The sequence below is a fragment of the Geotrypetes seraphini genome, chromosome 1 (assembly GCF_902459505.1).
Source record: "Geotrypetes seraphini chromosome 1, aGeoSer1.1, whole genome shotgun sequence".
Taxonomy (NCBI): domain Eukaryota; kingdom Metazoa; phylum Chordata; class Amphibia; order Gymnophiona; family Dermophiidae; genus Geotrypetes; species Geotrypetes seraphini.
In genome coordinates this window covers 257,773,891-257,787,975 of record NC_047084.1, presented here as the reverse complement: position 1 = coordinate 257,787,975, position 14,085 = coordinate 257,773,891, and the positions used below count along the sequence as shown (strand labels likewise).

The 14,085-nt window shown below is 42.1% G+C and overlaps 1 protein-coding gene across 6 annotated transcripts in view; it reads right to left on the bottom strand.

Annotated features, from left to right (window-relative positions):
* SORCS2 (sortilin related VPS10 domain containing receptor 2) overlaps positions 1 to 14,085 on the bottom strand; it is a 1,263,434-nt gene that overhangs the window by 255,769 nt on the left and 993,580 nt on the right. For all 6 annotated transcript variants that reach the window (XM_033949940.1, XM_033949949.1, XM_033949957.1 and 3 more), the window contains exon 7: positions 1,821 to 1,939. In XM_033949940.1, coding sequence (XP_033805831.1) covers positions 1,821 to 1,939 — 119 coding nt within the window. The remainder of the gene's footprint in view (positions 1 to 1,820; positions 1,940 to 14,085) is intronic.

The window sequence follows — 14,085 nt, the reverse complement described above, 5'->3', positions numbered from 1 at the left end:
CCCCAGTGACTCCCCGAACCACCAACTCGATCGGGGCAAGAGGGAGCCCAAGCCCTCTTGCCCCGCAGCACCCCGAACCACCCCCCCCCACCGATTACGATCAGGCAGAAGGGAGCCCAAGCCCTCCTGCCCAGGCAAACCCCCTACCTCACACCCCCACTAAGATACGGGCAGGAGGGATCCCAGCCCCTCCTGCCCTCGACGCACCCCCTCCCACCAACGCCCCCCAAACCCCCAATCGGCTCCACCCGTTGACCCGCGAGACCCCCCTGCCAACCCCGTGACCCCCCACCCCCAATCCCCCTCCCCGTACCTTCAAATCATTGGACGGATGGACAGGTGCAAGCCCTTCTGTCCAGCCATCCCAGGAATGGCTGGCCTTAGGCATCCCAGGAATGGCTGGCCTTAGGCTGGCCTCAGCCATCCCAGGAATGGATTGGCCCAGGCGGCTTAAACCCCGCCCACAGGTGGGGCCTGAGGCGCCTGGTCCAACTGGAATAGGCCCAGTAGCCTTAGGCCCCTCCTGTGGGCGGGGCCTGAGGCACATGGGCCCAACCCGGCCCATGTGCCTCAGGTAAGTTTTGAGAATCCAGCCCTAAGTTAAGGACAAACCATGCATAGAGTATTTCTGGATTTGGAGTACATTTCAATCTTATTGGAATTAAGTCTTTTCAATTGGATAGATATCAGATCATGATCAATCTTCTTCCCTAATTTGATCCTATTCAGAATAAGAACACAGGAGCTATATTGCCCCTGGAGAAAAAGGTGGAAAAATTAAATCACAGGCCTGGATGAAAAAGACCCATAAAAGAGGCCCCAGAGCACAAGTTAGTGCACAGAAAAATATCACTTACATTTATATGTGCATTACACACTATTCTATAATGCCAGAGCATTATAGAATTATAGTAACTGCAAAGGGGTGGAATATACAAGTAGAAGGGGCATGAGCTGTGTCTTTTATATATGCACACAGCTTATAGAATACTAAAAGTTATGCACCTTGCATAGTGCAATTGTATGTGCTCATTTACATCTGTCATTGACCTGGCATACATTTAGATATGAAAACAAAAAAAAAACAATCCAACTGGTCTGCAGTGAAATAGTCAGAACAAACAAAGAAAAACTGCAGACAAGAGTACAAGATGCAGGCTAAGTTTATTAAAACAAATATATATTACGGTTAGTGTCACCATCTTTTTACAAACCAGGGGACCCGACATAGTCCGTGTTTCGGTTAACAAGCCTTCATCAGGGGTCCCTAATTTGAAAGGTATCGAGTAAAACCGCAACTAAACTAAACTTGGGCCTGTATAAAAAATGTAGCTAGTCGCCATAGAAATGACTCTATACAGGGTATTGCAGTCACTGCTACGGCGATTAGTTACTTTTTTTTATACAGGCCCAAGTTTATTTTAGTTGCAGTTTTGCTCGATACCTTTCAAATTAGGGACCCCTGATGAAGGTGTGTTAACCGAAACATGGACCATGTCAGGTCCCCTGATTTGTGAAAAGGTGGTGACACTAACCGCAACATATATTTGTTTAAATACATTTAGATATGCCAATTCAGGTTTATGTTAGGATTCTATAATGTTGTCTTGGAACACAGATGCCATTATAGAACTGGCACTCAGCATGCAGTGTCAGCACACTTAACTGGAAGTTCCAAGCTAGAGAATTGCCTTTTTTTCTTTTTCACGTGTTCATTTACCTGATTAGCATCTTCTGCATTGATCATGGTATATACTATCACCTTGATAGCTGGACATCTGATAGCTTTTGAAAGTTAAAAGTTACAGGGGAACATTTACCTTTACAAAGGCATAATCATCTTGAACAGTCAAGGAATTCCAGTCAATACTGCCGGCAAACCGGACGTTCAGTGTTCTATCAGAGCAGTTCTGAATCTGACAGGTGATATAACGAAAACCTATAGGCAAAAAAAAACAACATAAAACCAAACAAACAATAAAGCTGATTTTATTTGACATTTTCACTTAAGTTTTTAAATTTCACCTCCAATTGAGTTGCTGGTACAGTACTGGCTGCCAAGAATCTGACCCCGCCCCCTACACACACACACATAGCCTCAATCCAAAAGAATTCCGTTAATAAAAAAATACACTGTACACCAATAGTCAACAACTTTTTTTTTCATTGCAACATTCTTGATTAATAGTGCTTGCATGTAAGATACAATGCATACCACAATCCATAACTGAACTAAAAAAAAAAAAATTCTACTTACTATTGTACATTTGCCTCCTCCTTCTCCTATTTATCATTTCTATAGCACTGAAAGGTGTACGCAGCGCTGTACAATTAACACTGTGAGCTCTCAACATAGGCAGGCGCCTAGACACCTCTCAGTGACCTTCCAGTTCCAGCTTGACAAGGGACAGCGATATGCCCAGTGCTAAACTTCACACTCCTCCCACTAGCTGGCCATAAATGGATTCCGTTAGGTCCATGGGATACTAGAATTACACTTTAACCAATTCCAGTGTAGTCTTTGTAAAACTTTTCAAAGAGAAATTTCTTAGCACTCAGCTTTATTTAGTCCAAACTGGGGACTATTCCCCTCCCTCATTTAACCCCCCCCCCAAAAAAAAAAAGCAATTATTTTCAATTTTTCCTCATGCACCGTTTCCTCATGCCTAGCCGTACCGTACAACAGGCCAGTGTAAAACACGTTTGACAATCCACTGATTTCTAGAAAGAGAATAGAACAGCACACACTAACTTTTTTTAAGAATGAGAATAGTATTTATTTATAGGAAAAAAGAAATACTTCACTGTGGGTGCCTGTAACTGCATCCTTTGCCTCTCACAAGCCATGTAGCCCCTTTTACAGTCAGGCGAAGAGCTTCTTCCACGGGAGGGATTTCTGGCCAATGCATGTGTTTACTTCGCAGATGAGTTACAAGTATTACAATGTTGAGGAGCTTCCTTTTATGCAATGTTTACCTTTCAAACATACACAGGATGGCACATGTCCAAACACAAGCCATTTGCCTGCTGTTATTAGCATACGGTCAGAGAGGAAATCTGTTCTCTGCATTACAACCAACAGACACTACCGGGTAATACTGACAAGAATTTAGGTGAAGCTGGCTAGAACTATGAGTCAGCTAGAGAAATGGTCAAAAGGGACAAGTCACAAAAGCCACTGGAAGTCTTGGCTCTTCTAAAAAAAAAAAAAAACCCCAACCCAAAACTCCATAATTTTCTTTATAGTTCACAGCTTCTATACTTGCACAAAGCCAGACAGATCACTGATTTTCCCCCAACAAACAATTTAGTCTTCCTTCCAGCCACTTCAACAAACAATAACAATCTGTTCACACTTACTCCCCTCTTCTACAAAACCGAGCTAGCGTTTTTTAGCGCAGAGAGTCGTGCGGAATGGCCTGTGCTGCTCCCGACACTCATTGAGTTCCTAAGAGTGTCGGGAGCAGCGCGGGCCATTCAGCATGGCTCTCCGCTAAAAAACACTAACGCGGTTTCGTAGAAGAGGGAGTTAGTTCATATTTCTTCCCTTGGCAATATTCAGTTCCTAATGTCTTTCTACCTGTAACTTCATCCCAATTCCAGTCAGATATAAACTAAAATGGGGACAGGAGAACCCACCTAACTCCAGTAATTACTAGGCCCTCTCTCTGGTAGCTGATTTCTTTCACAATTTCAACAGTGCCAAACAAAAAAAAGCATGTTCATAACTGGTATTGGAACATACTAATGGATTTATCAGCTAGCCAGGAGACTTTTTCTCATCTACTGCCTCAGCAGTCTTTTTGTTTCTCCCACTGCTTACAAATCAAAATCAGGAAACTTTTCTACTAACTGCTTCCCCATGTAGATTAATCTCCTTTATTCAAAATCCAGGGGAGGTTGTCTGGCTCATCTTCACCTGGGGAACTAGCCTAGTTTACGATTTCTCTCTCCATAGGTTCTGGTTGTTCATAAACCTCTACCCATCCTCCTCTCTTTACCTGAACATTTCTTTCAGTTAACCTCTCCCCAGTCACTGACTCTTCTCTTACTTTCATGTGTTCCTCCTTTGCTATTGGTGTATTCAGCTGTTCCTCAGCTGGCTCCCTAAAAGGGATAGGTTTGCTTCTGTTTCTCAGAGACTGGTCAAGCCTCTGTAAAAAAAAAAAAAAAAAAAAAAAGTTTCTGCTTTTCCTTTACAACTGGACCCAGTCCTTTCCTTCTCTGGGTCTCTCCAGGGTCCTAAAGTATTTTGGGTTACACTTCTCTTCTCCCTATGTAGGTTTATGGCTTTGGGGAAAGGACTCACTCTGGGTCTCCTCTTTGTTTGGGACAGAGAGGGGCTTCTGTCTTTTTAAGGGGAGGTTTTCTATATAATCTTTCCCTTTTCTCCCATTAGGAACCTCTTTCCTGGGAATTCCCTCCATAGGGCACAGGGGCAAAGGCTCACAACATGTAATAGATGGTCCCTTCTCTGATGAGCTTACAATCTAATTTGGACAGACAGGACATATTAGGGTTAGAGAGTTTCTAGTAGAGAGAACAATAGGTTGGACATAGATATCGTACGCTGAGTGAGAGTTTAGAGTTGAAAGCAGCCTCAAAAAGTGGGCTTTTAGCCTGGATTTAAATATTGTTAGGAGATAAAGTCTGTCATATTGATTCAGGCAGTCTGTTTCATTCATATGGTACAGCAGGATAGAAGGGACAAATTCTAGAGTTGGCAGTGAAGGAGAAGGGTACAGATAGGAGAAACTTACCCGATGAACAGAATTCATGAGAGGGAGCATGGGGGGAGATAAGTGAGGAGAGATATTGAGGGGCTGCAGAGTGAATGCACTTGTAGGCCAGTAAGAGAAGTTTGTACTGTATTTGAAAATGGATGGGGAGCCAATGAAATAATTTAAGGAAGGGGTAATGTGAGTATGGTAGTTCTCACGGAATATAAGTCGTACAGCAGAATTTTGAATGGATTGAAGGGGAGAGAGATGGTTGAGTGGGAAATTTAAGAGAAGCAGGTTGCAGTAATCTAAGGAAGAGGTAACAAAAGCCTGGATACGGGTTTTGGTAGTGTGCTCAGAAAGGAGAGGTAATATTACAGAGGAAACAGCAACAGGCTTTAGCAGTTTGTTGGATCTGAGCAGAGAAGGAGAATAAAGAGTTGAAGGTGACCCTGAGATTGCGAGCTGACAAGACAGGGTGGAGAAGAGTATTGTCCACAGAATAAAGAATGGGGGGAGGGGGGTTTAGGCAGAAAGATAAGGATCTCGATCAGCCATATTCAGTTTTAGATGGTGGTGAGACATCCAGGTGGTAATGTCGGACAGGCAGGCTGAGACTTGGCCCTGGGTTCCAGTAGAGATATCTGGTGTGGAGAGGTAGATCTGGGAAGTCATCAGCATAGGGATGATACTGAGAACCATGGGAGGAGATCAGGGTACCAAGGGAGTGGGTATAGATAGAGAAAAGAAGAGGTCCCAAGACAGAGCCTTGAAGTACACTGATTGATAATGGGATAGCAATGGAGGAGGATCCACTATTTCATACACTGAAAGTGCAATGGGAGAGATAGGAAGAAAACCAGGAGAGAACAGAACCTTGAAATCCTAGTGAAGAAAGTGTATCAAGGAGTCTTTCGTGATCAGCAGTGCTGAAAGAAGCAGATAGATCGAGAAGGATGAGGCTAGAGTAGAGGCCTTTGGATTTGATCAGGAAGAAGTCACAGAAGACTTTAGCAAGAGCAGTTTCCATGGAATGCAGTGGGCAAAAGCCTGACTGAAGTAGGTCAATAATCTAATCTAATCTAAGGCTTGGCTTTATATACCGAGTCATCATTCTAAGAAAGCTCGACTCGGTTTACAATAGTTAACTTAACAAATAAATACCATAAAAAATAAAAACTGAATTTCAGAAAAATTAATTTTCAAAGTGTTTAACAAATAAAGTGGTTTTTACAGATTTACAAAAAAATTGAAGCAAACCAGAACTCCTTAGAAGAAGCGGAAGATCATTCCAAAGTTGAGAAAATTTTAAAGTCAAAGATTGAGTAAAAATCTTGACTCCTTTAATCCCTTTTTTTTGAAGCAAGAGAATAATTTAAATTGTTGATTGCCTCTTGCAAAAGAGAATCTATATACATTCCAAGATAAAGGAATAAGAGGAGTAAAGATACCATATAGGATTTTAAAAACAACACAAGCACATTTAATAATGGCTTGAAATTTGGCTTGAAATGAAAGGCAGTCCAGGCAATGGTGGTAGAATGTACATTGAAACAGGGGGCAGGGGGTTGAGGAGAGGTTGGCAAAATGGACAGATGGAAGAAGGAGTGATGTGTGAAGTGACCTGGTTGAGAACTCAAGGTGAATCTTCCTAATCTTATCGTAGAAGGACTCTGCCATAGTCTGGGGAGAAAATTTAGGGGGGATAGGAGGTAAGGGCATTTTGAATAGGGAGTTTTGTGTGATAAAGAGACAGTGAAGGTTAGAGCTAAGAGAGCTAGTTAAATGGGCATAGTATTTTTGTTTGGAAAGTGAGAGTGCAGACTGGAAGGATGTCAGCAGGAATTTGAAGTGTATGAAGTCAGCATGTGCGCGGGATTTAAGCCAAAGATGTTCAGCAGATTGAGCACAGGAATGCAGAAAGCAGATGTTGGAGGTAAGCCAGGGCTGTGGTTTGGCATGCCTTACAGAACATGAAATGGGAGGAGTGAGGGTATCTACAGCAGAGGAGAAAATTTCTGAATGCTTCATGACGTGTTACAACAAATGTTGCCTGAACGCTGGAAGTGAGCTAATTTATTTGCCTCTCAGGTCTTTGATAACAACTTATTTAAGGTTTTCACTTTAATTATGTTTATGCTTCGGTGCAGTCCGACTTTATTACCCTGAGGAAGCCAATAGTTTTTGGCAAAACAGATCCCGTCAGATGGTCACTGTCGCCACAAAGAGAGATTTTGGGCAGCTCTGAATACATGACTTATGCAGTTCTGGCAATACAGACAGAAACATTAAGCATAGGATAAGTGAAGCTTTTTTGGTGTCTATAACTTTAAATGCTAGTTGGGACACATACCATTTACTGTGGTGTTAAGAATTAAAACCTTAAAAATCATAAATTAAAAAAAACATTTTCATAAAAAAGGATTAAAAATAAACACTTGATTGAGTAGTATAAATAAAAATAAAAAAGACTGTTAAATTTTAAAAAGCCCTATAAATGTGAAGGTTTTTTGATCAATGAAAGCTACCCTTTACCACTGAATAACCAAAGGAGAATAGTAATATGATCCTTGGGGGTGGTGTTCTGAGATCTTTTCCTTCACTTAAGCCAGGGGTAGGCAATTCCGGTCCTCGAGAGCCGAAGCCAGGTCAGGCTTTCAGGATACCCACAATAAATATGCATGAGATTGATTTGCCTCTCAAGGAGGCAGTGCATACAAATCCATCTCATACATATTCATTGTGGATATCCTGAAAACCTGACCTGGCTCCGGCTCTTGAGGACCGGAATTGCCTACCCCTGACTTAGGCATTTATACCATTAGGTTAACTTTGTGAGGATCTCTGTTTGTGTGGGTTAACATATTTTTCATATTATTTTGACTTTTTGAGCTATCATTTCCAGCCACATGGGAAATGTCAACAGCATATCCCTTGTCGTTGCATTTTCAATGAACAGGAGCAAAAAAAAGCATGACTTATGCTTTTTCGTTTGATGATAAAGTGTGTATTCTTTGCATACAGTGCACACTTTTTTCACAATGTTGCACACATACATAAACCGTTGCACATATGTCCACTACTGGGAAAAGTGCACACTATTTGTAACGTTAGGGGAAAACAAAAATGAACAAAACCAACATTCCCAGAAACGACACAGGAAATGGCCGGAAACAAAATTTTTCTGGCTGCCTATCCGTACTGCACACTAGAGTGCTCTCTTTTCCCACCTGCTGCTATTATCTACCGTCTGATCTCTTCCAGACACATCTGCCTGTCTGTCTACCAACTGCTCTCACTGGCTTTTACTACTGCCATGCAATTGATGGGAAACACAGCTAACCTTAAAGCAAAATAAATTCAATCTAGGACAAGAAAGAGTTTATCTAACCCAAAGGATAATTCAATACCTCTTCCTCTTGAGCTGCTGAAATAGAGTCACAGACAGACGGATGGATATAGCCTACCATTAGACATTCGTTTTCCCTTTGTAAATAGCTTGGTTCAAACTTGGTTCTAGGCTATCTAAAAATAAGGCCTGGTCAGGGGAGAATAAGAATTTTGGAGGGGGAAAAATAATATTTCTCCCACCAGGTCTTGCTAATTACTTCCATCTGGTGACCTCATTCTGTAACAAGTCACAGCAAAGAAACCACTGCTACTGAAGTATAAAGGAAAGCAAAAGGAAAAATCGATTCTAGTCACATATCACCCAAGATAAAAAAAAGTGCCTTCTCTTGGCTGTAGCACAAATGCTTGTGGTTGTCAGAGTAAAGAGGCTTCAGGTGAAGTTAACAATACCTTAGGAGCAGCTATAGACCATGATAAACCTAATCATGAACCCACAGAGTTAGACCACAAAAAAAAAAATTAAGAGGACTAACTAAAGCAAGATGGCTGCCAAAAAAATAAAAAATACAGTACTGCTCTTTTTTGGTCCAAAATCTAAAGCCAGTTTTCAAGTGAAGTTAGATATTTACTAATAGCCATTAATGGGGCAATTCTAAAACATAGGTGAGACACTGATGTGTGTTAATTATGTGACTGTTTAGAATACCAGTATTTACACACATACATTCTGATATTCAGGAGTAGAACTCTCATTTACATTGGCATAAGTGCTCTCACCTAAATACTATACATATATACACCCGGTTATGCAAGTACTGTATTCTATAAAGGAAAGTAGGCATCCACTTTCTTTTATAGAATAGGCTCTTATCCTGTTACAGAATTGCCTTGTAAATGTATTACTCTGCTAGAGACTTTCATAAAATAATCACCCCTAAATAACTCCAATATTTATTTTTTTATTTGCTCATCAAGCTCTGAATCTGTATTTATCAGTGTATCCATAAAAACATTTTAAGGACATCACAATATCATAAAACTTACTAGATATCAAACATTCCCCACCAGCCTTCCAACATGTATAAATTTATACCTGCTCCAAAGACATTGTAAATACAGTATGGGGCTCATAATAATAATTTTAAAAAAGTCTAAAAAGTGGCCTAAATGGGTACTTGGATGATCAAAAAGCCTGATCATCCAAGTACCCATAATCAAAGCTGGTTTTAGACGTATCTAAAACCAGCTTAGGCCTTTCCCCTGCCTCTAAACGCACAGAGAGAAAAGAGGCGTTTTTAGAGGAGGGGAAAGGGAGGGCGGTGGGCGGGAGGTGGGCCGACCTAGACCTAGGCGTGCAGCAGGTATAACCAAAACTTTAGGCAGGTTGCCTAGTCGGCACTTATTCGTTTTGACTTAGACCAAGTCAAAACAGGTATAAGTGCCAAAAAGGGGCCGCTGAGCTGATCGTGGCCGCTGCGATCAGCTCAGCGGCCCCAGCAACCTGCCTACCCCCTACAGCAATGATCTCGGCAGGAGAAATGGCTAATCTTCCCTGCCGCGATCCACCTTTCTCCCCCCCCCCCGACAACGATCAAGGCAGGAGGAGGGAGCCCAAGCCCTCCTGCCCCACAGCAGCCCCAAACCCCTGATGAAGATCGGGGCAAGAGAGAGCCCAAGCCCTCCTGCCCTGGGCACCCCCGAACTCGACAGGATCGGGCAATAGGGAGTCCAAGCTCTCCTGCCCTCGACACAAGGGCCCCCCACCCACCCCCCTCCCCGTACCTTCAATAACGTATGGCGGACAGACGGGTGCCAAGCCTATCCATCCGACAGCCCAGCCATCCGTTGAATGGCTGGCTTTAGGACCTGATTGGCCCAGGCGGCTCAAATCCCGCCCACAGGTGGGGCCTGAGATGCCTAGGCCAACCGGAAATGGTCATAGGAGTGCTTCTCCCTGCAAGAATTTAGAAAGCTCAGAGTTTCATCAATAATAGTATTTTTTATAGTATTTTTCTATTAAGTATACAATAATAATACTTCTTAGAGGTACAAAGAAACTCTGAGGGAACAAGTCACATCTACTGGCTTAAACTAAAAGTTTTAACAATCTGTGCCCTGGTCATAAGAACACAAGAATTGCCGCTGCTGGGTCAGACCAGTGGTCCATCATGCCCAGCAGTCCACTCATGCGGCGGCCCTTGGGTCAAAGACCAATGCTCTAAATGAGTCCAGCCTCACCTGCCTATGTTCCAGTTTAGCAGGAACTTGTCCAACTTTGTCTTTAATCCCTAGAGGGTGTTTTCCCCTATAACAGACTCCGGAAGAGCGTTCCAGTTTTCTACCACTCTCTGGGTGAAGAACTCCCTTACCTTACTACAGGTCAAAGAAGAAATTTCTTTCTGCCCTTAAATAGTTTATTTCTCTTACACTGGTACCAGTCAGTAAGAATTGTCTGCATTTATTCAAAAAGTGACATGTCTTGCCATTAACTGCTATAGTGCTATGCTATCCCAGCACTGTCCTTATCATTAATCTCTGGCCAGGTTCCTGATGTGTGTACCCTCAAATTTTTCCTTCAAGGCTGTACCTTTCAGTGCAAGGGGAATTTGAAACACTCCTCATCACATTACTTTCCATGAGCTACCAAATATCCTTTATTATTTTCTGGGAGGCTTCAGGCCTGCAACAGCCTAGAGTACTATATAGCATATAGAATATTTATGGACATTGCAACCATGCCCTAACTATGCCTAGTCTTTGCTGGTAGAAATGCGTCCCCAAAGCTACAGCACTGCTACACAATTCAGGTAACCCTTGCAACCCTGAAAGAACATCCTAAGCCACACCTTCCTTTCCAGATTAGAACTCTTCTTCACTCCTGAGTCCATGGATTTGCCCAACAGTGAAGAATGAGCAAAGGGCAAATGAGCAAAGGGCATAGTCTACCATGCTCCCAAGGTAGATTGCTTTAGAAGGGGAGGCCCCTTCTGCTTTCCCTTATACCCTTATTTATTAAGCAATGATTAAAAGATAAAACTCTTGTCTTAAGAGGGGGTTGCTTCTCCCTCTTTAGAGTTACATTTTTCTGAGCCATATTTTTGCATAGCAGGTCCTGCCCTTTGGGTTGTGCTAACATACAGAGTCAGTCTCTCTTGTTTATATTTCAAATTGTTTTTCTGACTCCTTAGTTACTTTGTCCCTGCTACAGTGGAAACATAGTTCCCTTATACCTCAGCAGAGAATGAAAACCATAAGTAGTCCAAAATCTCACCAGAACTCTGCACAAAACATCCTACTGTGACACCATCTTGTGGCCTTTTAGGAACATCAAATCCCTGAAACCCTTTCTTTGAAGATACTTCTTCATGCTTTAGTCCTAAATAGATTAGAATACTGCAAATTCTTTGTTTTCTTCTCTCCCTCTATCAGTGGTCTCAAACTCAAACCCCTTGCAGGGTCACATTTGGGATTTGTAGGTACTTGGAGGGCCGCAGAAAAGAAAAAACAATTTCTTTAATAAGACATTAACTATTTTTTTCTGCGGCCCTCACAGTTAAAGTTTAACATTTTTTTCTTTCTCAGAACTGACACATTTCAATCACTATATTGAAAATAAAATCATTTTCCCTACCTTTGTTGTCTGGTGACTTTATTTTTCTGTGCTTTTAACTATGTTTCCAGGGCCTTCTTGTCCATTGACTGGCTTTCTCTCTGTCATCACTTTCTGCCTTGCATCCATCTTTTGTCAATACAAATCAGGCAACCAGCTCAGTTTCTATTTTCAAGACTCCAAACTATCACCATAAATCACATGTAGAGTCTCATTTAACTTATTTATCTTGTTTAACTTATAGACCTCAGTACCGCCTATATGCCACTATACTTTTAGATCATACAGTATTGAGGCACCCCTAGTCCTCATCGGTCTCAATAATACATACTTTAGATATTTTAAATCATTTATTTTAAATAATTAAATAAATAAGTAGAAATACTCATCTTCATCTATGCGGGTGGGGATAGGCACTCCAACATAGATCTATGTTTTGCCCAAAGGGCTTTATCAAGGAAATTCCCCTTAAATCAAACGGCTCATGTTCCCTGCGTTAAATCTACGGCTCATGTTCCCCTGGTTAAATCTACAAACGCGGGGAACATGAGCCGTTTGATTTAAGGGGGATTTCCTTGATAAAGCCCTTTGGGTGAAACATAGATCTATGTCGGAGTGCCTACCCCCACCCGCGTAGATGAAGATGAATATTTCTACTTATTTATTTAATTATTTAAAATAAATGATTTAAAATATCTAAAGTATGTAGTATTGAGACTGATGACGACTAGGGGTGCCTGAATACTGTATGATCTAAAAGTATAGTTGCATCCATTTTTGGCATTAACTTAACATTCAATTTTTCAATTTTTCTGCTTTCTTCTCAAAATCTACTTTTCCATGTCTTACCTTCCCTCCCTATTTCCATGGTCTGACATCTCTCCCCTTGCCCCACAGTGTAACATTTCTCTTTCCCTTCCTCCTTTCTGGCCCCCCTCCCAGTCCAATATTTCTCCCTCCTCTCCACCAGTTCAACATTTTTTTCGCTCTTCCTCCTGCATGCTTCTCCTCTGGTCCTCTTTCCCTCTCCCAAACCAACATCTGTCTCTCCCTCCTTCCATGAGTCCAACTTTTCACTCTCTGCCATCTATCCCTTCCCCAGTGTAATATTTCTCCTTCCATCCTTTCTGCCTTCCCCATCCATCTCACCCTCTCCATGTCCAACACTTTATGCCTCCTGCATGCTTTCTCTCTCTCTCTGTCTTTGCCTCTGCCCTCAAGTGGCATCCCTCTTTCCCACCCCCCAACCCAACAAGCTCTCTCCCCATGCACAATCTCACCCTCCCCTCCAATGTGTAGCACCTGCTGCTGCTGGTCTGGGGGTAAGAAGAAGAGGAATCCCGGCAGCATATAGCCAGCAGAAGGCAGGAAATTAGCTGATGCCAGCGATCGGGGCAGGAAGTCAGCTCACACCGGCGATAGGGGCTGAAGGCAGGAAGTCAGCTGACACCAGCACGGGTGATCTGCGGCAGAAAGTGAGATTGCGTACAGACAGTGGGCTGCAAAAAAGTACCTGGAGGGCCGCATGCGGACCGTGGTCTGTGAGTTTGAGACTGCTGCTCTATATGCTATGACATGTTTAGAACTGACACAAAACACAGCAATAAAACTGTTCTACAAGGCAAGTCGCTCAGACCATGTTACTCCTTTGATCATTAAACAAACTGGCTGCTGAAGGGTTGTTGCGTAAGATTTGCCTCTTTGCAGATGATACCAAAATCTGCAATAGAGTAGACACGATGGATGGTGTGAATAACATGAAGAGAGACCTGGTGAAGCTTGAAGAATGGTCTGAAAATTGGCAGCTAAAATTTAATGCTAAGAAATGCAAGGTCATGCATTTGGGCTGCAAAAACACAAAGGAACGGTACAGTTTAGGGGGTTAAGAACTTATGTGCACGACGGAAGAGCGGGACTTGGGTGTGATTGTATGTGATGATTTTAAGGTGGCCAAACAGGTTGAAAAGGTGACGATGATAGCTAGAAGGATGCTAGGTTGCAAAGGGAGAGGTATGGCCAATAGGAAAAAGGAGGTATTGATGTCTCTGTATAAGACTCTGGTGAGACCTCATTTAGAATATTGTGTACAATTCTGGAGACTGCATCTTCAAAAATATATAAAAAGTAAATCATTATACTGTACATCAAAAATAATTCAGCTTTGTAGTATACTCTGTGCAGCCATCTTGGATCACCCACTCAATGTGTATGATAGCTTTATATATGCTGAATCCTATTTTATTAAATATACCTATACATAGCCAGAAGCTAAAGAAACCTATCTGGCGAAATCTAGAAATGTTAAAATGGCAGTCAGGGAGACCAAACTCCGGATGGAAGAAAATTTAGCAAGACAAGTTAAAAAGGGGGATAAATCCTTTTTTAAGTACATTAGCGACAGGA